This window comes from Vipera ursinii, assembly GCF_947247035.1.
Source record: "Vipera ursinii genome assembly, chromosome: 6".
Taxonomy (NCBI): Eukaryota; Metazoa; Chordata; class Lepidosauria; order Squamata; family Viperidae; genus Vipera; species Vipera ursinii.
The window spans coordinates 35,378,768-35,404,226 of NC_139515.1; the positions used below are offsets into that span (position 1 = coordinate 35,378,768).

The 25,459-nt window shown below is 41.2% G+C and overlaps 1 protein-coding gene across 3 annotated transcripts in view; it reads left to right on the forward strand.

Annotated features, from left to right (window-relative positions):
* Positions 1 to 25,459, forward strand: part of PPHLN1 (periphilin 1) — a 115,398-nt gene that overhangs the window by 86,695 nt on the left and 3,244 nt on the right. For 2 of the 3 annotated variants that reach the window (XM_083365222.1, XM_083365223.1), the window contains 2 exons: positions 3,128 to 3,315; positions 14,264 to 14,437. In XM_083365222.1, coding sequence (XP_083221348.1) covers positions 3,128 to 3,315; positions 14,264 to 14,437 — 362 coding nt within the window. The remainder of the gene's footprint in view (positions 1 to 3,127; positions 3,316 to 14,263; positions 14,438 to 25,459) is intronic. The other variant, XM_083365224.1, reaches the window with a different exon arrangement.

Here is a 25,459-nt window from a genome sequence, read left to right on the forward strand (position 1 = left end):
GGGGGGGGGGTGGAGGGAGGGGTGGAGGGAGGGAGGTTGGGGGGAGGTAGGGGGGGAGCATGGAGGGGGAAGGGGGTTTTTTTAAAGGAAAACTATTTTAAAACTTTTCAATTAAAAAAAAAAGATAATAGTCTCATAAATTGATTAAGAAATGAAGGGCACGGCTTATTGTCCATTTGAAAAATAAATTCCCAAACAGCTGTTTTATCTACCCTGCCCCCAAGTTTCAGCTCACTCGCTGTTTTGCAGCTCAGCTTCTAAAATGGCTTGCTGACTGATGCTTTATCGGAGGATTGTAAGAGCTGATTCAGAGATATTCCCTAATCTAGGAGGATAAAAAAAAATAAGAGGAAGCTTGTTCCTTCTGTTGTTGAGCTGGAAAAATGACAGTCCAGAGAGAGGAGTTTCTCTGGGCGTCTCAGCTGCCAGCCATGTCTTCACCGGAAGTTTGTCTTTGATCATGATTGATAACCTATAAATTTTAATTTCTTTGCCTTTGGCTGTCCTTTCTTTTTAACTCTTTTGGGAATGTTCACCCATGCACTGTGGCCAAAGATTCTTAAAAGTTCCAAAGATTTTGTCTTCCATATGACATGTAATATGGAGCTTGATTAATTGATTAATCTATTGACCAAATAATTGGCAGTTAAAATTGCCTTTCTCCAATACAGCTTATTCATTCCTGCATCTGCTAGCAGTGCATCATTCATAGTTTGTAGCATATCATTCCTGCCTTCAGCAACTCCATTCTCTGCTGAAGTGTACAGATTGGTTCTTCTATGGCAGGGCTTTTCAACCAGTGGTACGGGTACCACCTGTGGTACATTGGCACCTGGCAGGTGGTACGCGACCATCTAGAAAAGTAGCGGGGGAGGGGAATGAGCTGAACCGGTGGCAGCACTGCACAAGCCTGAGCGAGAGATGGCTGGAGCTGCAGGGCTGTCAGAGCTGAGTGGAAGCGCCAGGATCAGCGCTTCTTCAGGGCTGTCAGGGCTCAGTCAAAGCGCCAGGATCAGTGCCAGGCTCCAGCTGGAGCTCGGTGCTGATCCTGGCACTTCTGCTGAGCCCAAAAGAAGCACCGATCAGCTGGAATGTTGCAGCATCTCCAGGGTCTTGTTATTTACATTCAGATGCTTGGCAACTGATTCATATTTATGGCGGTCACAGTGTCCCAGGGTCATGTGATGTGACCAAAACCTGCTGCAACCACCCAGCAGACGGGGTGAATACAAAACAAACACCCCAACCCCACCCCACTGCCAAACCTCAACAGAAATGCTCACAACAATGAAAACCTTGACACCTTGCTAGGCGACTGGTGGTACTTGGATGTTGCCATATCCTAAAAGTGGTACAGTGGGTGAAAAAGTTGAAAAGCCCTGTTCTATGGGTTGTACCTTTCTTTCTCAGCCACTGCTGAAACATGTTAGATATGAATTCTGCTCCTCTGTGTTTGTAGCTAACATTCATTTTGATTATACCTCCTCTCTATAAACATTACCCACTGCTTAAATTGTTGAAACATTTGTTTTGCTTTTTAGTAAATTACAAAATCCATATCTAGAGAAATCATCAACAGTTACCAAAGCAAATTTGGTCTCTCCCATTGATGGGAGTAGAGAGCCAATTTAATCAGCATGCAGCCACATCAGGTGTTTTCCGCAATACTTTAAAGCTTGCATGACCCAGCCTTCTGTGCAATAAATGTGCACACCCATTAGGCTTTGGTTCATTAGAAAAGATTGTCTCTGCACTGCCACCAGTTTCCTTGTGGTTCAAAATATATAAACTGTTCAGTTTCAAACCTTGTGCACACACCCTGTTATTCTTTATGACCTTGCATGTACCCTTTGCAAAAATTACCTCATACCTTTCATTGTCTAAGCAAGACACACTCAGCAAATTGTGATCTAAATCTGGTACATATAAAACCTTATCAATTTACCAATACATGGTACATATACTGTTCCTTGTCCTTGTACAAAAGAATGATTACCATTTGCCAGGCTTACATGTTCCTGGGCAGCAGGTCTCAGACAGAAAAAAAGTTATGGGTTATTTATAATATGCTCACTTAGCCCTACTGTCCAATAACCAAATGTCTTTGTTATTGTTTTTTGTTTGCCTACACCACAGAAATCTGTTTTCTTTCTTTGATCTCTGCTTTCTTTCTGGAATCTTTTAATCTTCTTATTTCTTCCATCATCAGGTAAATCACATAGAGCATATAGGGCACACAGGGCAAAAAAGCAGGAAACAAGAAAACTCATAGTAACAAATTACAGCTCAGATTCCCTCATGCAGTAGCCAACTCTCTTTAACCAATTAGATATAAGTGTGTGTTCTTACTCATTGTTCAACCCTTCACTGCTCCGGCTATTAAATTTTCAATATCTTAACACTTGTTTTCAAATCTCAGAAAACATGCATAATAACAGGCACGAAAACTAGGTCCACACATGGTTTTATTACTAAAAAGCCTATGCACAGGAATCTTCTCAACTAATGGTTAGTACCTGCTTGGAGTTAGTTGAGTGTCAACAGAATTCAAGGGGCAGTTGGACTTAGTCTGCTTGTGGCTATGTAGGGAATCTAGGCCAGGGGTGTCAAACTCAATTTCATTGAGGGCCGCATCAGCATTGCGATTGCCCTCAGGGGGCTGGGTGGGTATGGCCAGGATGGGCGTGGCCTACTGGGTGGGCATGGCTAGAGTGCGTATGGCCTACAGGGTGGGCGTGGCCAGCTCTACATCATTCGCATCAAGGGTGCCTATGGGGGCCTGGGCAGGAGTGGGACAGATCTGAGGGTCTCTGGCAGAAGGAGGGTCTCTGTGCCAGGGCCAAGGCAGTGGGGGCCGTTCCATCACTGTTTCCAGGATGACTTCGCAGGCCACATGAAACCCCCGGGCCTTGTGTTTGACGTGTCTGATCTAGGCTGTTCCCTCTTTTATTTCCATTCCCAGGTTCTGCCACTCCTCCTAAATACATTTTTCTTCATTCCAAAAAATGGAAGTGTAAACTTAGACCATTTTTTATAAGATCTATAAATCTAGCTTTAGTTCAGTTAGGGGTAGATACTATAGAGTAATGTATTTCATTGCATGCATTTCTAAAACTCATTTTTTTAGGTATATCGGCAGGATTGTGAAACTTTTGGTGCTGTGGTGAAGATGCTGATCGAAAAAGACCCTGCATTAGAAAAACCCATTCAGTTTTCTTTGAGACAAAATTTGCATGAGATTGGTGAGCGATGTGTCGAAGAACTTAAACACTTCATTGCAGAATATGATTCTGCGAGTCAAGAATTTGAAGAAACGTAAGATAAATTATGGGTTACTCAAATATAAAGGCTACCTGATTCATGGATGCTAATGATCTAAATTTGCTCATCTTGCATTTGATCTCTTCATAAAATTGAATTAATTGCAAAACATACAATATTATTTACTTAGTTGGTTCCATTTTGAAAATATGTTGAATATATGAAGTTCAATTCATGTCAGCCATGTTTTGAAAATCCTTAACAAAAAGAGCTGCTCCAATTATTGAAACAGGTTGCTATTTGAGTATGACTGACCTTTTGGTAATTTTATTAATATTGATGAATGTATATAAAATAGTAATGTGCACCTGTATATAAATTTTACATATGTGTTGCCTTTAATTAGAGTAGCTATATAAATTTGATTGAAACCATTGTTTGGACAGTTCCATTAAGCTAGTTGTTTACCTTAATGGTTTTGTAAGTTCAAATAGCCTGTATAATATAACTCCTTCAGAGTTGTGTCAAAATGTTCTTGAAAGGTTTGTACAGTTGTATAAACAATATTTGTCTTTAATAGTAATGGAAAATATATATTCTTATTTGCTTCTGCAGTTTCTGTAATTTCCAGTCCACTATGGGATATTATTTTTAGAAATGGGTCTAGTGAAGGCAACACAAGTGTTTTCAAAGTATAAGAATTGTGTAATTCATCATTTCACAAATGGTACTGTAATTCAGACAAGATGATATTTCCCATAATTGTGGGGTAGAAGAGTAAGTAAGCTCATAATTGCAATTCAATGGCAGTTGTTGAACTTTATCCAACATCATGTTGCTGTTACAATTTGAGTCTAGGGTACTTGAAAGGATTCTTCCAGAATTGCAACAAGGTTGGTTACATTCACATATCATACTTGATAAAATGATTGACTGCCATATGGGCAGCAGGATTATCTATTACAGTTCAAGTGTACTTTCCACATGTAATATACAGAACAATTTTGGTCTTGTAAATTCAAGTGTTGTTTGCCCAATCCTGAAGTAACAAAAAGTAAGTTTCCTCTGTTTAAACAGATGGATGATTTGGCGGCAATACCTCCTGTATTCATAGGAATGGGAAGAAACGTGGTGTAAGTTTGTAGTTTAAACACATAAAAATGGATAAACATACAGATATGCTTCTGAACACTTCAGTCTGTCCCTCAGTTTACCTCAGTTAACTAATGACCAGTGAAAGGGACTGTGAAAGTTTTAACTGAAAGCAGCTAGAACATACTAGATTACATTTCAATGTTCTGAGCTATACACAGAATATGGAAATAAACCAAATTTATAAATTATGAAAACAAATGCCCCCAGAAATCGTGGGCATTCCATCACTGGAGTTTTTTTTAAAAGAGGCTAGACAGTCACTTGTCTGAGATGGTATAGGTTCTCCTGCTTGAGTAGGAGGCTGGACTAGAAGGCCTCCAAGGTCCCTTCCAGCTCTATTCTATTCTAATTACAGAAAGCTAGTTATTAGAAACTGAGTTAAAGAATTGATCTCACTAATTAAATAGAAATAAAATTCAGCAAAAGCCAGTAGAAAATTATATCACTTGCATGCTGATGGAACCTGAGCCTACTTAAGATAGACTCAATAAACAAATCCATATCACACTAAGCAAAGAAACTACAAATGTAGATTTGAACTCAGTGCACCATTAACCATTCTTAGTAGAAAGTATGGTATAATTTTATATAATTGATCTTAGAAATAACTTTCTGCTGATTGTGAAAACATTCACTTTTTTGGTTGTTAGAAGAATATATTGGGCAATTTATTAATCTGAGTTCAAAGTAGAGTGAGATTAACTCACTCATCCAAATCAGCTTTTATGTACTGCTATTTAACCAATGCAAAGAAATAGAAGAAAACAATAACAGTGCAAAGAAATAGAAGAAAACAATAGAATAGGGAGGACCAGAGATCTTTTCAAGAAAATTGGAGAGATGAAGGGAATGTGTCATGCAAAAATGGGCATGATAAAGGACGAAAATGGCAGGGACCTCACAGAGGCAGAAGAGATTAAGAAGAGGTGGCAAAATTACACAGAAGAACTATACAAGAATGAGCTTAATGTCCCTGATAATCACAATGAGGTGGTCACTGACCTCGAGCCAGACATCCTAGAATGTGAAGTGAAGTGGGCCTTAGAAAAGCTGAGCAACAACAAAGCTAGTGGAGGTGACAGTATTCCAGCTGAGCTATTCAAAATCTTAAAAGACGATGCAGTAAAAGTGCTACACTCAATTTGCCAGCAAATTTGGAAAACTCAACAGTGGCCACAGGATTGGAAAAGATCAGTTTACATTCCAATTCCAAAGAAAGGCAGTGCCAAAGAATGTTCAAACTATCGCACCATTGCACTCATTTCTCATGCTAGTAAAGTTATGCTTAAAATCCTACAAGCTAGACTTCAGCAGTATGTGGATCGAGAACTACCAGAAGTACAGGCAGGATTTCAAAGAGGCAGAGGAACTAGAGATCAAATTGCCAACATATGCTGGATCATGGAGAAAGCTAGAGAGTTCCAGAAAAACATCTACTTCTGCTTCATTGAATATGCCAGACATGTCAAACACAAGGCCCGGGGGCCAGATCCGGCCCGCAAAGCCATCCTGGGAAAAGTGAGGGAACGGCCCCCACTGCCTTGGCCCTGGCCCAGAGATCCTCAGATCTGTCACCACTCCTGCCCAGGCCCCCATAGGCACCGTTGATGTGAATGATGTAGGCCACCCCCACCCAGTAGGCCACGCCCACCCAGGCCACACCCACCCGGCCCCCTGAGGGCAACCGCAATGCTGATGCGGCCCTCAATGAAATTGAGTTTGACACCCCTGGACTATGCTAAAGCCTTTGATTGTGTGTATCATAACAAACTGTGGCAAGTCCTTAAAGAGATGGGTGTACCAGACCATCTTATTTGTCTCTTGAGAAACCTATATGCGGGCCAAGAAGCAACAGTGAGAACTGGACACGGAACCACTGATTGGTTCAAAATTGGGAAAGGAGTCCGGCAAGGCTGTATATTGTCGCCTTGCCTATTTAACTTATATGCAGAACACATCATGAGAAAGGCAGGGCTAGATGAATCAAAAGTTGGAATTAAGATTGCTGGAAGAAATATCAACAACCTAAGATATGCAGATGATACCACTCTAATGGCAGAAAGTGAAGAGGAACTGAAGAGTCTCTTGTTGCGAGTGAAGAAGGAGAGTGCAAAAGTTGGGTTGAAACTAAACATTAAGAAAACCAAGATCATGGCATCCGGATCTCTCAATTCCTGGCAAATAGATGGGGAAGAAATGGAGGTAGTGACAGATTTTATTTTCCTGGGCTCCAAGATCACTGCAGATGGGGACTGTAGCCAAGAAATTAAAAGACGCTTGCTCCTTGGGAGGAAAGCCATGGCAAATCTAGACAGCGCACTAAAAAGCAGAGACATCACACTGTCAACAAAAGTGCATATAGTCAAGGCTATGGTCTTCCCAGTTGCAATGTATGGCAGTGAAAGTTGGACCATAAGAAAGGCTGAGCGCCAACGAATTGAGGCCTTTGAACTATGGTGCTGGAGAAGACTCCTGCGAGTCCCTTGGACTGCAAGGCGATCAAACCGGTCAGTCCTAGAGGAGATCAACCCTGACTGTTCTTTAGAAGGCCAGATCCTGAAGTTGAAACTCAAATACTTTGGCCACCTAATGAGAAGGAAGGACTCACTGGAGAAGAGCCTAATGCTGGGAAAGATTGAGGGCAATAGAAGAAGGGGACGACAGAGAATGAGGTGGCTGGATGGAGTTACTGAGCAGTAGGCGTGACCTTAAATGGACTCCAGAAGATGGTAGAGGACAGGAAAGCCTGGAGGAACGTTTTCCATATAGGGTCGCGATGGGTTGGACACGACTTCGCAACTAACAACAACAACAATTTAACCAAACAGGATATAACAATGTATCCTGTATAAATCACCTTTTAAGAAAGCAATATGTTATCTGTTTTAGGTTTAGAACCTAGCATTGAAATTTAGCTTAAACTATAATCTTTAGCCCAATTTATACATGCCAGTTTTTCTTGTTTAATTTACACAAAGTTTATTGACCCATCAATAATTATTTAATATTGTGAACCATAGCTAAAACATTATTTACATAGCTGCACTATGCATACAGAGCTTTACTATCAAAAATTAAACATTTCATTATAAATGTATGAATATTTAACAAACTCCTGCCTAAACCAAACTGATCTTAAACCTTCTAAAAAAATTATTTGTCTATTTTAAACAAATGCCTTGTAATTCAGGAATATAAAAATAGTTGAATAAATCTTAATTTTACAATATATACATTAATTGCACTGTTAAGTTATGAATAGAGGAAATTGTAAAATACTACACAATAAATCTCTGATAACTCTTAATTGCTGCTCGTATTACATTTGAAACTTGAAATACTGTTCCAAATATATTTTCACATATTTTCATAAGTTTTAATTTAAGCAAATTCAGTGACATCTTATTTTGAAAGCAGGGATTATTAGCTCACATCACATAAATTTTTACAAGCTGTAGATTAAGATTATATTAAGCAAAATTTGCCTGGGATTCACTCCCATGAAGATATAAAAGAATAGTCAATTTGATAAGAAGCAGTTTAATGTCTAGCACAGAATCAGGTAATTATTGCTTGGCATCAAAATGGTTGGGTTACATTAAACATACATATATAGGGAAAGAAATTGCAAAAATCAAATTATTTGCACATAACATTAAATGGGCAATCATTACTGTCAATGGTCATATTCCCTCAGAGGGTAATAGTCTCTCTGAAGATTCATGCCATGAATAGGACCATTTTTCTTTTTTCTTTTTGAAAAGACAAACTGGATTGGATAGCTTGTTTTTGCCAGAAGCTTGAATTGATCCTTTGGAAAATTTATTCCAATTAAAATATTGCATTTCTCCCTTCAAAACAGAAACTTTTGAAATTAGGCCAGGATCTGTCTAAAATATTAATTCTTCATACTATTCATCTTTGTTTGGAAAGCTGCCCAGTTTCCATCATCTCTATTGATCATGTTAACAGAGCTGATGGGAACAAGAATCCAATAAAATCCAAAGTACAGACTCATCTCTGATTTAGTACTATATCCATAAACAAGGCTGAAGTTGAAACTCAAATACTTTGGCCACCTAATGAGAAGGAAGGACTCACTGGAGAAGAGCCTACTGCTGGGAAAGATTGAGAGCAATAGAAGAATGGGACGACAGAGAATGAGGTGGCTGGATGGAGTCACTGAAGCAGTAGGCATGAGCTTAAATGGACTCCAGAAGATGGTAGAGGACAGGAAGGCCTGGAGGAACGTTGACCATGGGGTCGCGATGGTTCGGACACGACTTCGCAGTTAACAACAACCATAAACAAGGAAGACTGTGTCCTGAGCCTGGCATTCATATACTCTTTTCATATAATCAGAGGGAAAATTTCAAATGTTTGTTTATTTTCCCTAAATCTCAAGTTGTATGCAAACCAGAATAGTTCTAAAGAAGGTAATCAATATCAAAGGTTTTATTTTTTATTTTTTGATGTAGTGTCTTAAAACTGCTTTCAAAGCCTTGATGAAGAACATAGACAAAATTTATCCATGTTACAGATTGTGCTGACATTATTTAGTTACACACGATTTGAAGCACAGTGTAGACACAAAGTTTATAGGCAGTACATTTTAGGAAATTATACAGTTTTTGCCTTTGTGCGCTTTCCTTTTTTTAGATTTTGTTATCTGTCGTTGGGTAGTAGGAAGTTCAGCACTTGGACTAGAAACAAAATCTGCATAGCAGGGATATCTCACAGATCTTGTCTGTGGAATGGGTTGTCCTAAAAAATATCCTTCCTCTTCAGAATCTGAAGATGATGAAGATGAACACCAAGAATCTTTGTCTTCAGCCAAAAATTCAAAAAACTGATCTCTTGGTTTCCCCATTGCATAGTCAGGCGCAAGATGATTATATTGGCTGATAAAAGTTGGAGTATATGCCCGAACTGCCTGAGGATTTTTATTCTGAATAAATGCATTATAATCCTGAGAGGAATAAAAATTAAGCCTTTGTTTTGGAAAAGGTTTTTTTTCTGCAACCAGATGAAGTGCATTGTCAGATCGAGACTTTCTGTTCCTTTGATGATGTTTTTTTCCATGGTCTTCAAACTGATAAACACGTCTGCAAGTCCTTTCACTCATAGGAGGGTGGTGAATATCAAGATTGTGATAGTTTCCATTATCAATGACATCATCTGAAAATTTTACTTGCTGAGGCCTAATCTGCGATTTGGATCTTCTTAGTACTGGCACATGCATTGATTTTTCTTCTGGCAGTATCTCAGCCTGACATAATTCAGAACTCACACTTCTCAAAGACTCAGTGCTTCTATGAAGCATTGATGAATTCAGAGTTCCCATGTTGCTCATTTTCTCACAATCCTCCGCCTCTAGCTCCTGATAGGCTTCAAAGGAGTACAGAGGTGGTCTTGGTTTGATTTCATTAATTGAAGCACCTAAGAATTAAAAGAATTTTTTTAAATTTCAGTTGGAAAAATTATTTTATCCAGTTAAATTCTAAAAATGTAATTTAAGTTTATTAAAAAGCCATATTTGGATTTTGAATGTGGAATGTGTGAATTACTTATCTATTCAAATTTTCCTTCTTCAAACACAGTGCAAGGAGAACAAAACAACAGCATAATGTATCAGATTTCTGAATTATTTCAGTGACAACTAACTTGGTGATATACAATCAACCACATGCATATTTCAGAATAAAATGAATTGCCTTTCCCATTAGCTATAGATATTAAACAAAATTGACAATAAAATTTTGAAATAACTTTTGATTATTAGTGATAACTGAAATTGCTGGTTTCAAAGCAGGTTTCTTAGGGAAACCACCTCTTTCAACATAAGCATGATTTTCCTTCCACAATAGGGTTGACTATCACTAGGATTCAGTTAGTTATTCTCCTCCCTGACAGCCTGAACCAACAATGAAGAGTAAGAGCCTCCAAGTAGCAGAACTGATATAACAAAGGACGTTGTCCACTTTCTTAACAGTATAGGCTAAAAAAAATTCTTCCAAGTAACCACAAAATGTTACTCTTGGATTCTGACGATCTCACTTCCAATTCAAAGCAATTACTGTATATCCATAAAGTGTGCAGCTCAGTCAAGTGTTCATTGATACAATCATAAGGGGTTCAAGAGGGAAGCTTCTACTCTATTGCTGTCTTAGCTCTGATCCCTGTTGGAGAACATGGTTTTGTTAATTTATGTAATTATTTATCAAATTTCTATACTGCCCATCACAATTATGTTTATGTTTATGTTTATTGGACGTATATACCGCCCTCCTCCCGTAGGACTCAGGGCAGTTCACAAGGAATTTAAAATAACAATACACATTACAAAAGTTAAGAACAATTAAAATAATTAAATTTAGTCCTTGAATAAAATAAAACCCCTATTAAACTCCAATTAAAACCCAATTAAATAAAATTACAATTAAAATTCTCAGTCCTGGCTGGAAAGCTCAAAGATCCAGGTCTTCAAGTCCCGGCGGAATGAACGAAGGTCAGGGGCAATCCTGAGCTCTACGGGCAGCTGGTTCCAAAGGGCAGGCGCACCCACAGAGAAGGCCCTCCCCCTGGGTGTTACCCGCTGGCAATCTTTTGCCGGCGGTACCCTGAGAAGGCCCTCCCTGTGGGAGCGCACAGATATCCTGGACCCAAGCCATTTAGGGCTTTATAGGTCATCACCAGCACCTTGAATCTCACCCGAAGAGCAAACGGAAGCCAATGCAGCTCGCGGAGCAGAGGTGTTACATGGGAGTATCGGGAAACCCCCATCACAACTTGCGCGGCTGCATTCTGCACCAGCTGAAGCCTCCAAGTGGTCCTCAAGGGCATCCCCATGTAGAGAGCGTTGCAGTAGTCCAACCGGGAGGTCACGAGCGCATGAGTGACTGTGCGTAGGGCATCTCGGTCCAGATAGGGCCGCAACTGGTGCACCAGGCGAACCTGGGCAAAGGCCCCCCTGGTCACGGGTCCTATATGATCTTCAAAACTGAGTTGCGAATCCAGGAGGACGCCCAAGTTGCGAGCCCTATCAATGGGTGACCTGGACCGCATCCAGGCAACGGGACATCACGGCGAGGGCATCGCTGGGTTGGTTCGGGGTGGAAAGAAAAAGCTGGGTATCATCAGCATACTGATGATACCCCACCCTGAAACCACGAATGATCTCGCCCAGCGGCTTCATATAGATGTTGGACAGGAGGGGAGAGAGAACCGACCCCTGAGGAACTCCACAAACGAGAGGCCTCGGGGCGGATCTCTGCCCTCCCATCAACACTGACTGCGAGCAGCCCAGGAGGTAGGAGGAGAACCACTGCAAAACAGTGCCTCCCACTCCCAACCCCCTGAGACGCCGCAGTAGGATACCATGGTCAATGGTATCAAAAGCCGCTGAGAGATTTAATAGGACTAGGACAGAGGAACAACCCCTGTCCTGAGCCCGCCAGAAATCATTCACCAGCGCGACCAATGCTGTCTCCGTGCTGTATCCGGGCCTGAAGCCCGATTGGTACGGGTCAAGGTAATCAAGGTAATAATTAAGTGACTCACAGGTAGTCCTTGATTTACAACTATAATTGGGACGACCAATTAAGTAATACAAATAATCCAGTTCTCCCATTGACTGTCATAAACTCCTGAGAAGGTCACAAATGATCACATGACCACAGGATGCTACAACCATAGTAAATATATGTTTGGTTGTGAAGTGCTCAAATTTTAATCACATGAACGCCAGGACACTGCAATGGTTGTAAATGCAGGGATTGCATTTTTTTACTGCTATTGTAATTTTGAAGGTCACCAATGATCTTAAGAACTTGTACAAGTTGATAAATAAGGAAAAGATAAATTCATAAGCACTTAAATTCTATTATAAAATACTTGAGGCCCTGTGCCATTGAGTCATTGAACAGGCTTTCTTTGTAAAAGGAGCATGCATAAAAACAGAAAACTTAATCTGTAAACCCTTGCATACACTGGTTAGAATCAAGCTTTATGGTATGAAAATTGATTGTATATATATCACAAATGTTTAATGAATGAACCATAAATCCTAGTTATTAGCTGCTTTACCTGTGATGTTAGATAAAACAAGGGAATCCATTGAGTCTTGAACACACTGCTCTTGTTTCAAGTTTGATAAATATTCCAGTGAATCATTATACCATTGCTTTTGATCATGTTTGTATCTTGTGCCATGTTCGATCTCTAATTCTTGGATTTTCCTGCTACTAGCAGGCCCTGGGTGGCTACCATATGCAGAATCACCCAGGCCATCTTGGGATTGTGCCCAATACATATTTGCCTGGTATTTCTTACTTGCTAAGCTTTGGTTATTTTTCTTCAATTCTAATCTCCCTTTAGCCACATTTTCACAAATCCATTGATCATTTGATCTAACATGGGCTTCCACTGGCTGCTGAAATAGATTTTTATCACCAAATTTGAAGAGCAGCTGAGTCATATAATCTTCATGCTCAGCCCATTCTTCTGGATCATGAGGTGTTTCATCTTCCCTCATTTTCCAGAGTTCTTTGTCAACAAAGTTTACTTCTTGCCTAGAAAGACTTAAGTCATCCAGTTTCCGTGAAAGTGTATCATCTTCTGTGCTTGAAAGACCAGGGAATTTGTAATTCATTGCTGGAAACAACAGGAGAGATTGCCTGCACTGATCTGCGGTTTGACTGCTTTTTCCCATACGAACACTCATTCTGGAGTATCTTGAGCGAGCAGACTGGAAAGCAGAATCAGAAGAATCTGAAGCATGAACATCTTCTGCTAGACTGCATGATTTAGAACAAAAAATCTGTCCTTGCTTGGGAAGAAAAGGGCAACCAAGTAGTGAAACTTTGCAATGAGCACAAGAAAAGCAAGTTTCTGTAGCATGCCAGTGTTGTCCATCATAAGTCATTTGAGCGTGATCAAGCCCTGTTAAGACAAGATTTCTGTTTAAATTTGTTTGCTAAGATTCTTGTGACTTTTCTTTGTCATTAGATAAAATACTTCAATAATAACATACATTAATATGTTATTTACTCAGACTTGAGATTGAGTATTTACATTACACTGGTGAAAAAAACTAAACTAAACTATATGCTGTGGCATAAAGTTTTATTTTCATTTTGAATAAGTAAAGCAGTCTACAGATAGTCATCTATCATTTTATTTTTAAAATACACTAAAATAAAGGATTAATTTTTAGCCTTTGGTAACTTAATATCCAGAGAGAACTAGATAAAAGACAATCTAATAAATATTTCTGAGCATAGACATGAATCAGAATAGTAGTCACAAACTAGTCTGGCAGTTAATATTAGTTAAATTACATTAACATACCATGGCTAAAAAAAGATTGTCCAATTAGAGTGGAATTAATTAATTTTTATTTATTCATTCAGTTTGTATAGTTATCATGACTCTGGGCTACCCACAGCAATTAAAAATAACAGCAAGAATAATAAAAAATATAAAAACTATCACCATACTAAAATTTCTATTAAAACAATTTGCTGATAGCCTGCATTTACAGAATTAATCTTATTTTCTTTGAATTTTTGCTGAAGTATGATAATGTTGGCATCAACAGCCAACATTGATGCTGCTGGCCTGAAATGTTCTTCTCATCAGGATGGTAATTTTAAAATAATAGACATAATTCTAGGGATCTCAGATTCTACAAATAAGCTAAAAGTCAATTATCAATTGAGTCATGACAGCCATTCAAAAGGAGATTTAACTTGTTCCTCAGGTTAAAAACATGATTTTGTAATTAAATAGCTTCAACAAATATTTTTTGCCAGTCAAGATGCAAACTTACCTATATGTTCCCCACAAGTCTCACAATCTTCTGCATAAAGAGACTCAAAGCAGCCGCAGCACAATGGGCGTCCATCCTTCATAATATACCTCTGTCCTCCAAGAATGGTTTCACACTCAAGACAACAGAAGTGTTTCATGTGCCAGTGACGACCTTCTGCTTCTGTACATTCATCAGCAAAAATGATCTATGGTAAGTGGGGAGGAAATAGTTTAGTTTTTAGGAGTTTCTCTTATTTCTCACTCTTTTGTGGGGGGGGATAATGATTTATCCTTAAACAGTGGAGATAAAACATTTTAATGATAAAACATTTTAATTAGTGACCCTTCAAAGTTACAACCTATCTGAAAAGGGGGATTTACAACATGGTTCCAAAGTTCCGACAGAGTTCCCCCACGGTCACATTACTGCACTTCAGGCACTCACAATATGGTTGCATTTATAGCTGTATGCAACATCTTATGGTCACGTGAGTGCATTTTACAGTGGTTTTGCCAAAAATGGCACTTAATTCTGGCTTTTGCCTATAATGTGCCATAATGAATAAATGGTTTGCTTAAGGAACACAGCATTTGCTTAGTGACCATGGCATTTGTTTTATGACCACTGTATTCATGTAACCACACAAGTTGCAAAACCAGGTTGGTCATGTGACAACCCATTTTACAACTGTTATGACTTACAACAGGCTCCATTACAGTCATAATTCAAGGATTATCTGTATAAATAAGGTATTCAGTTCAGAGGTTATAAAGGATCTTTAAAACCATTCCCCTTGTTGAAAGTAACTTAATGAAAATTAATAGAAGCAGATATATTAATATATTTGATCACTAGTGTACCACTTCTACAACTTCTTTGTCTACTTACTGATATTCTATCATTTTTAATTCTTTTTTCTTTTTTTTAAATTTAAAATATCAAAAAAGCGCAGAGGGGCAAAACTGACACATAAGACTATCTGTAATATACAATCCAACAGTATTCTTGCAAGTTACATTTCTTCAATTTAATTATTACTTTTACTAGAAGTAATGCATAATAAAGTAATTTAATTTTAGTTTTATTAAATTTATATACCGCCCTTTCCCGAAGGACTCAGGGTGGTTTACAGGGTATTTAAAATCAAACAGTACAAAATACAAAAGTTAAAAAAGAATTAAAAAAGATTAAATTATCCCTTAAATAAAAACCCCAGTTAAAAATTCTCAGCCTGGGCCGGAGAGCTCAAAGAGCCAGGTCTTCAGGTCCCGGCGGAATGAACGAAGGTCAGGGGCGGTCTTAAGCTCCACGGGCAGCTGGTTCCAGAGGGCAGGCGCACCCACAGAGAAAGCCCTCCCCCTGGGTGTTATCCGCCGGCAATCTTTTACCGGCGGCACCCTGAGAAGACCCTCCCTGTGTGAGCGCACTGGACGAAGGGAACTTGATACTGGCAGGAGGTGTTCCCTCAAATATCCCGGACCCAAGGCATTTAGGCCTTTATAGGTCATCACCAGCACCTTGAATCTCACCCGAAGGGCAACCGGAAGCCAATGCAGCTCACGGAGTAGAGGTGTTACATGGGAGTATCGGGAGGCCCCCATCACAACTCGCGCAGCCGCATTCTGCACCAGTTGAAGCCTCTGGGTGGTCCTCAAGGGCAGCCCCATGTAGAGAGCGTTGCAGTCTAAACGGGAGGTCACGAGCGCATGAGTGACTGTGCGTAGGGCATCTCGGTCCAGATAGGGTCGCAACTGGCGCACCAGGTGAACCTGGGCAAAAGCCCCCCTGGTCACGGCACCTATATGGTCTTCAAAATTGAGCCGTGAATCCAGGAGGATGCCCAAGTTGCAAGCCCTATCAATGGGGTGTAACACCTCACCCCCCATTGTTAAAGGTGGAATGAACTGGTTAGTCCGAGATGCCGATATGCACAGCCACTCAGTCTTGGCAGGATTGAGACGAAGCCTGTTTCTCCCCATCCAGACCTGGACCGCCTCCAGGCAACGGGACATCACGGCGAGGGCATCGCTGGGTTGGTTCGGGGTGGAAATAAAAAGTTGGGTATCATCAGCGTACTGATGATACCCCACTCCGAAACCACGAATGACCTCACCCAGTGGCTTCATATAGATGTTGAACAGGAGGGGAGAGAGAACCGACCCCTGAGGAACTCCACAAACGAGAGGCCTCGGGACGGATCTCTGCCCTCCTGTCAACACTGACTGCGAACGACCCAGGAGTGCCTCCCACTCCCAGCCCCCTCAGGCGTCGCAGTAAGGTACCATGGTCGATGGTATCAAAAGCCGCTGAGAGATGTAATAGGACTAGGACAGAGGAGCAACCCCTGTCCCGAGCCCGCCAGAGATCATTCACCAGCGCGACCAATGCCGTCTCCGTACTGTGCCCGGGCCTGAAACCCGATTGGTACGGGTCCAGATAATCAGTTTCCGGCTGACATCTGCGCTTCCCCACTCGTGCACGCCGAGCCGGCTGGAGCCTCTACGATGCGCGCGTGCGTCGTGCAGCCCGGCCCAGCCCTGCCGGCTACGGTGGCCTCGCAGGGTCCTAGGCCCAGCCTTGTCCTGCCGGCTACGGTGGCCTCGCAGGCTCCTGGGCCTAGACCAGCTTGTGATTCGGCCTTTGCGGTGCTGGCGGACGGGGCCCACGGCAGCGGAGCCCGTTTCCAATACAAGAGGACTGGGGGCTCACCAGCTTTGCGTAGGGACAGCAAGCGGCAGGGTGGAGCTGTATGTGGTTGCCGGGTCCAGGGACGGGTGTGGGGGTGGCGGCGAGCGGCGTCGGGACGAGCGTGCGCGAGGGAATTCAGCTGGGAGGTGGAGGGTGCTGGGTGGTGGGCGTGTCGCAAAGGGAGGTGTTTGGGAGAAACGGGGGTTAAGTAGGGGATGGGCGGAGGTGGGTGCGACCGGGTGGGGCGTGGGTGTGTACCTGCAATGTGTATTTAACAGCGTTGGATGCAGGTAGCAGCCAACGCTGGCTTTGTTCCGTTTGAAGATCGTTTGCTTTTGCTTATTAAACCGTTTTGGAAACTCAGCTTTCGTCTCGGTTGCTTGAATCTCCTGCTCTCCGGACGAGGTTTGAGAGCGGCGGGGAAGACACCCTCCTTCAAAGAAGCAGTTATTACTGCCTGGAACCAGCCTCGTGTCTCCTCCTGGGCCATATAAACCAGCCAGGAGGGGCACGAATCCAACAAACAGGTGGTGGAGCTCAGCCTCCCCATGATCCTGTCCACATCATCAGGGGAAACAGGATCGAACTCAGTCCAGATAACATGCTCAAGACCGTCCGATTTCTCCACGTCAGACTCCGCCCAGTCAGAGTCCAAGCCTTCCCGGATCTGAGCGATTTTGTCCATCAGATGATGACTAAACTCCTCGGCTCGTCCCTGCAAGGGATCCTCCCTTACCTCCTGGTTAAGAAGGGATCAAGTCACCCTAAACAGGGCGGCCAGGCGATTATCTGCAGATGCGATGAGGGCAGCGAAGTAATTAGCCCTCGCCATCCTCATCGCAGCAAGATAAGACCTTATAAAGGTTCTTAACTGCAATCGGTCAGATTCAGAATGGCTGGACCTCCAACCGCTCTCTAGACCCTGTCTCCGACACTTCATCTCCCGGAGGTCCGCAGAAAACCATGGAGCCCAACGGGATATGCGCCGCGTCAGAGGTCGCAAGGGTACAACACAGTTGAGTGCCTCAGTGGCCACCCTTTCCCAGGCATCCACCAAGACATCAGCTGGGCTGTGAGTGAGGGCAATAGGTATAGACCCAAGCGCCATCTGGAACCGTTCAGGGTCCATTAGGCGCCTGGGGCGGAACCATCTAGTTGATTCCGCCGCCCAGCAGCGGGGGGTGGCATAACGGAAGACCAGCCGGAGATGATAATCGGACCATGACAGGGGAGTAACAACCGGTAAACCCCCTCCCAAATCATCCAACCACTGCCCAGACAGGAACACCAGGTCGAGAGTGTGACCACCCACATGGGTCGGGCCTTGAATTACCTGGGTCAGGTCCATGGCCGTCATGGAGGCCATGAACTCCTGGGCTAGCTCCGATGACCCTCCCAGGGAAGGCAGGTTGAAGTCTCCCAGCACTATAAGCCTGGGGAACTCCACCACCAACCCTGAGAGGGTGTCGAGCAGCTCGGGCAGAGCTGTTGCCGCACAGCTGGGCGCCAGGTATGTAAGCAACAAGCTCATCTGAACCCGAGAACCACATCTCAGTAGGAGGGACTCACTCCCGCCAATCTGGACAATGTTGGTCTCCCGCGGACATAAAGTCTCCCTGATAACCACCGCCACCCCTCCGCCCCTACCCTGAGCCCGTGGCTGGTGTAGCACACGGAAACCTGGGGGGCATAACTCAATCAAAGGGACCCCTCCCTCCGAGCCCAACCAAGTTTCCGTAATGCATGCCAGATCCGCGCATTCCTCCTCGATCAAATCTCAAATGAGGGGAGCCTTATTAACAACGGATCTGGCATTAAGGTAAACCAGCCTGAGCTCAGGGGCCTGATCACCCTCACCCCTGGGCAAAAGGGTGCTAACCGGAGGGTCGGAGCGCGTCACCGCTCGCAAGCAGCGGGGGTGCGATCCCGGATGTCGATACGGCCCTCTGTGCACACACCTACTGCCATTCCCTATCATTGTGGGGATTTGAAGCCCCACCCCAACACATCCAGAACCAGCCGCCTCTAACCCAAGCCCCGACCTGCCGGGACCCCAAACCGGCCCGGACTGAGTGCCGGTTAGTAATCCCCTCCCCTCCCTCACCCTCCCTAACCTTTTAAAATAACCGGCTAAAAAGTAGATCAGAGGGCCTCTTGATACGTCTCCGCTCGAGGCCCCTATTTAAGCCCAGCCACCTCTCGGGGTCCCAACAATTGGGCCCGTCATTAAGGGGAATGCAGGAAAGGGCGGCAGGTCGAATCCAGGAGGAAGAAACCCCCCTGTCAGCTCCAGAGTAATGTAAGGAGACCATACAATAGTGACAAATGTCCGCATAGGGCTGATGTTAATAATGGTTAATAGTGGGTGGATTGATGGTATTAATAACAAAATCCGGTAGATGTAACACAGTCCATTAGTCCAGATCAGCTCTCACCTGAGGTGGAACTGAAGAAAAGAAACCCCAGCCGTCCTCTCACTACGGCTGAGGAATCCAGTCTATCATGGATAGAGTAAAGGATCCCGGGGTAAACCTACCCCACCTGGTCTCTCACACCAGTGGGGCGGTTGATGATCAATCCAAGACCGTCCTGCCACTACGGTCCAGTCCCAGGTCCAGTCCGGAATATTAATGGGAAGCACTAACCCCCAACCGGGCATTGAAGCGTAATCCTGGCCGATCTTCAGGCCACAGCAGTGCCTGCCAACCAGCATAAGGAGCAAATCCAACAGATCTAGCAAATCCATGACGGTAGGATGAAACCACGGCCAGTTTCCAGGCCGGAAAACCACCTCTGCCATTCGGGGAGAGGGAGGGCTCCGCGTCGCCAAAACAGCAACAGCCAGCTGATCTAAATCCCAACTCCAGACCAAGTCTCCGGATCGCTCAATCATTGCCGCTGCTCCTCCGACAGGCAAGAGATGTCCACGGCAAGATAACGAAAAGAGCCTGCAAGCAAGCCCTGGCCGATTTCCAAACAAGGAAGCCACCGCTGCAACTTGGGAGGAGAGGGAGGGCTCCGCACCGCCGAAGGCAGCGCCCGTCAAACTGACACGAACCTCAGCTCCAAACCGAGTCCTCAGGTCACCCGATTGTCGCCACTGCTCCTCCAACAAGCAGGGAGTGCTCATGGCGAAAAAGCAACAAAGAAAGCCGCAGGAACCGGAGAAAGCCTGCAGCAAACTCGACGAGTCCCGGATGACAGGCCCGACCACAGCAAACAAGCAAACAAACTCCGAGCTGGTAGGCAGACGCCACTATTCAAGGGGGGGGAGAGCCCAGCGCCACCAGAAGCAGCGCCCATCTCCATATCCAACTCCCCCAAAGCTGACCACCGCCTCGTGCCTCGGTCGGGTGTCCCTACCGACCCATATAAAGCCCGCTGCGGAGCGCAGGAGACTCAGACCGCAGCCGCCGCCATCTTGGACAAAAAAAAAAGAGTATGTGAAATTTAGTTTTTAAGTGATGTGGGGAATCATTTTTGTCCCAAAGGGTATGTGTGGTGATATCAGATGATAAGTCATAATCAAATGCACTCACAGAAGACTCTGTTCCTTCCAAGATACTTAGCAATTGATACTTAGTATTGTGTACCTGTGGACAAGACCTCCCTTTTAGCAGCAGCAATTTTTGGTACAGGTAGCAATTAGGAAATAAATGCTGGCAAGGTATATTAAAAGAGAGAAATAATTATGTCACATTATTTCAACAGTATAAATGGTTTCCACCCACCCAATGATATTAGTAATGGCCAATGAATGAATGTCAAGAACTATGGTCAATTAAAAAAACCCTCCCTTTTTTAAAACTTTGTAGTCCCTATTCAGGGTGTGGATGACTGAATGGAGCTGAGGGTTTGGGTGACTAGAGCTGAGCGTTTACTGGCTGGATGCCCTTTCTGCCACTCATGCGGAGTTTGTAGCAGATATTTTTTCTTTGTGCTCTAAGGGAGAAACATCTGTCACTACCTAGGATTGAATTCTCAACCTTCCAAGTGGGAGGTGAGAGTTTTCACCACTAAGCCCCCATGCCGGTCATAGTCAATACGATATAAATTATATGATATATTAAGTTCAGTGCATATTGCTAAGAATTATTATTTATAATAATTTATAATCTTATTAAAAGATGTATAAGAGAAGAATTAGAAAGCCAGTTTGGTTTAGTGATTAAGTCACAGCTTGAAAGCAGGAAACCATGAATTCAAGTCTCGCCTTGGCCATAAAAGCCAGCTGGATAACCTTGAGCCTGTCATTCTCTCTCAGCCAAAGTGATGCAATAGGAGGATGTGTTGGATGTGTTCTCCACCTTGAGTTATTTGTAAAGATAATAAAGCTGGGATATAAAATAAGTAAAAAAATTATTCTGAATAAGTATCTTGAAGCATAACTTCTATGCAGAGACAAGCCCTAATATTGGATATGCTCCCAATCTGTGTATTATACTTGAAAAACAGTTTCTAGTTTAAGCTAAAATTTATGTTTGATTTACTTTTAAGGTGCAAACTTATTTTAATATCAGAGTATACTCCCACAACTTGGTTAGCCATTTTTCCATTGAAAGGTTCAGACATTTCCAATAAGAAACACATAATATCTTTGCAGCAATTATCATAAAAATCTATATATACCGTATTTTGAAGGGATATATAGTTTGACAGTTTAATAAGAATAGTTTAAGCTAAGATGAATCTCGAGCATATAAGAATTGTTTCATTCTGAATCCTTTTACAAAATTGTTGAGTTGTACAGCATTAAAGCTTAATGCCAAATATGAGAAACAAATGACCCCATTTGCTCATTAGATTTCCAGTAATTTTTTTAAGATAAACTGTCCTGTTTAGCAATCAAAACTGAAATAAATGATAAAATATTTTTCTCTGAGTATAATGTTCTGAGTAAATTTAATTATCTTTTTCTATTACAATTCTCATTGCATCTCTATTGTATATTCTAATTCTGCATCCATTATATAGTCTTTGACTTGTTAAGGCCTGGAGTCTTCATGAACAGTCTGTAAATAAGACCCAACAAATGTTCCAAGTATTACAAAATTTACAAATTCAGTCAAATCTCCCATTATTCCTACATTTCTGCAATTAGATTCCAATATTTCTGAGGGCTATAGAAGAAAAAATTGCAGATCACACTTGAAAGTGAGTTTCATGAGAATGTGAAATTTACCTCATCACATCCTGAACACCGTGGCTTGAGCAGTTCAGCATGGTGTCTACCACAATGAATGTTTCCAACTTGGAAGAAATAGATTAGATCAACAAGAAGTTCATTGCATGTAAAACATATAAAACAGGATGGGTGCCAGAGCGCTCCAGGCCCAGCTCTTGAAGCAAATACTGCAACTTCACCTCCATTTATTTTTGTACCACACTAGAAATAAAAACAGGGATTTAAGTATTTTTCCCCCATCCATCTAGATAAACCTGCACACATGCATTTTAATTTGTATACATATACAACTTAGAACAATGGGACCACCTCACATCTGAGAGGAAAGGACAGATCAGGACACTAAAGGAGCATATGCTATTACTATGATCTTCCTTGATACAAGATTACTGACTCATATTAACTGTCAGTAAAATAACTTCTTAAACACTTCCTTTGAGCATTCCATTACGTTAAGCATGCATGCACACTCATACTGATTCATCAACATCTTTTAATCAAATCTTTATTATCCCCTTGATTTACCTTGCTCTTTATCAGATTTTTCTTGATCAATATTTTAAGCATATTGTTATACTGTAAAGAACAGAAATAGGTTTTGTAAGCCAAGAAATGCTGTTTGATCAGTTTTCAACCTAAAAGGCATGAACCCATGTTTTATTTAAATGTGCTTTATTCCATGTTCAGCAGTACCTGAATTTCACAGAATTACAGAATTCTATTTTAACAATAGTAATGTTACCTGTTCACAAAGTGCATGCATTATTGCTCTAGGGAGTAATTTGACTGAGCCTTGCCCCAATGCTTCTTTTTTACGTTGTGCACTAAATAGTTGAAGTTCTTTCTTCTCTTCTTCATTTAAAGACTGGCAGTATCGCACCTTCATCAAAAGAAGCAAGTAACTATTATCAAAGCATTTCTAATACAATGGTTTTGAAAATATCCATGAATTTTGTTTTTCCCATACCACAAAAACGCGTGCCATCCCAATTGTAAGTCATGTCCCTCCAAGGATAACAACCTTTTATTCCTAAGCATTATCCATTCTTTCACCCATGTCAATACAGATGCTTGATAATACAAAGCCCACTCAGGTAAACCAAAACCTCCATTTTCTTTAGTATCTTGCAGAGTTTTCCTCTTTATTTTAGCTTTTTTCCCTTGCCATACGAACTTCAAAAGTAAAGAATTCAACTCTTTAAAAAAAATTCCCCCAAGTTTTATCAGAATTTTCTGAAACAAAAACAGAATCTTAGGCAATATATTCATTTTAATTGTAGCTATCCTTTCTAATAGAGACAATTTTAAATTCTTCCATTTTTCCAGGTCTAACTTTATTTATTTCAATAACCTTGTATAGTTATCTTCTTTTAATGTTGAACATTTAGGTGATAAATATATACCCAAATATTTTACCTTTTTCACTATCTGTACCTCTGTCACTTCTGATATTCGACTTTTTTGCTTATCCGTAACATTTTTAACTATTATCTTATTTTTTCCTTGTTTATTTTTAATCCTGCTACTTCACCATATTCTAATTTCCCCCACAATTTTGGAATCATCTCCAAGGGCTCTTCCAAAATAAATACCAAATCATCAGCAAATGCTTGTAATTTATATGTTTCACCCTTTACCTCCAAACCTCTAATTTCTGCATCTCATCATATTCCAATTTAAAACCTCCAAGGTGAAAATGAATAACAGAGGAGATAGAGGGCATCCTTGCCTTGTGCCTTTCCTTATTTCAAAACTCTCAGTACAATCTCCATTCACAATCACTTTGGCGGTTTGTTTATTATATATTGTCTTTACCATATTTATGAAGTTCTGTCCAAAATCCATTATTTGTAATTGATGAATCAAAAACTGCCATGAAAGATTGTCAAATGCCTTTTGAGCATCTAAAAATATTAATGCCAATTGTTTCCCCGGATGTAATTCATAATATTCCAATACATCTAGTATCATTCTTAAGTTATTTTTAATTTGTCTTTTTGGTAAAAAGCCATTTTGATCCAGGTGGATAAATTCAACTAGATATTTTTTCAGTCTCTCTGCCATTATTGAAGTAAAAATTTTATAATCCACATTAAGTAGTGAAATCGGTCTTAACCTGAGTCAAATCTGAATCATCTTTTGGTATTAAGGTAATGTTTGCTTCAATCCACGTCATCGGCATTTTAGCTTCTAATAAAAGACCATTGCAAACATCTTTCAACAGATCACTTAATATCTCTTGTAGACTTTTGCATAGTTCTGCCGGGAGTCCATCTGGGCCAGGAGCTTTATCATTTTTTTTGTCTCTTTATAGCCTCTGTTATTTCCATCATTGTAACTCCTTCATCTAGCATATTTTTAAATGTCTCTGAAACCTTCTGAAGGTTACTATCTTTCAAATATTTTACAGTTTTCTCTCTTGAAGTCTCCTTTTTATCATACAGATCCTTATAGAATTCTTTAACTATCTTTTTTATTTCTTCATTTTTATATTGTAAATGACCTTTCCCATCCAATAGATTATGTATCATTTTTTTTCTTTCTGTTTTTTAAGTTGGTAAGCTAACCACCTTCTCGGCTTATTGGCATTTTCAAAGAAATTCTGCTTCGCTCTTTTTATCTGTTCTGCCATTTTTTCTGAATCTAACAAATTTAATTTATGTTTTATCATATCCATATCTCTTATTAAAGTCTTTTTTTGCGGATTCTTTTGCAATTCTGATTCTAACTTTCCAAATTCTTTTCTTAATAATACATATTGCTGTTTTCTCTGTTTATTTTTCCTTGCCATATACAATGTAGCTATACCTCTAAAGTATGCTTTAGCTGTGTCCCATAGATTTTGTATCATAGTATTTCTTTCTTATTTTCTTTTTAAAAAGTTCCATTTCTCTTTTTTATTAACTCTATGAATTCTTTTTCCTTTAATATGGAACAGTTTAAAGTCCATCTTAGCCTTTTTTCTATCCCTTTCCAAGTCATTTTCAGAGGGTTGTGATCTGCCCATGTGCCTATTTCTATTTCAATGTCCTGCACATTCATTCTCAAATCAGCAGTCATCCAAATCATATCAATTCTTGACCCGGATTTCTGGCTATTTGAATAAAAAGTATATTGTAATTTTTGTGGATTTATTTCCCTCCAAATATCTTGAATTCCAATTTCCTCCACCATATCAAAAAATGTCTTAGGTAGTCTTCTTCTACCATTTTTCCTTGTTTTGTTACTTTTATAATCAATTTTTCCATCTTTTATTGCATTAAAATCTCCTAGTAAACAAATATTTTGATACTCCATTTCTATTATTTTTCTATGTAGATTTTTATAGAACTTTTCTTGATTGTCATTTGGTGCATAAA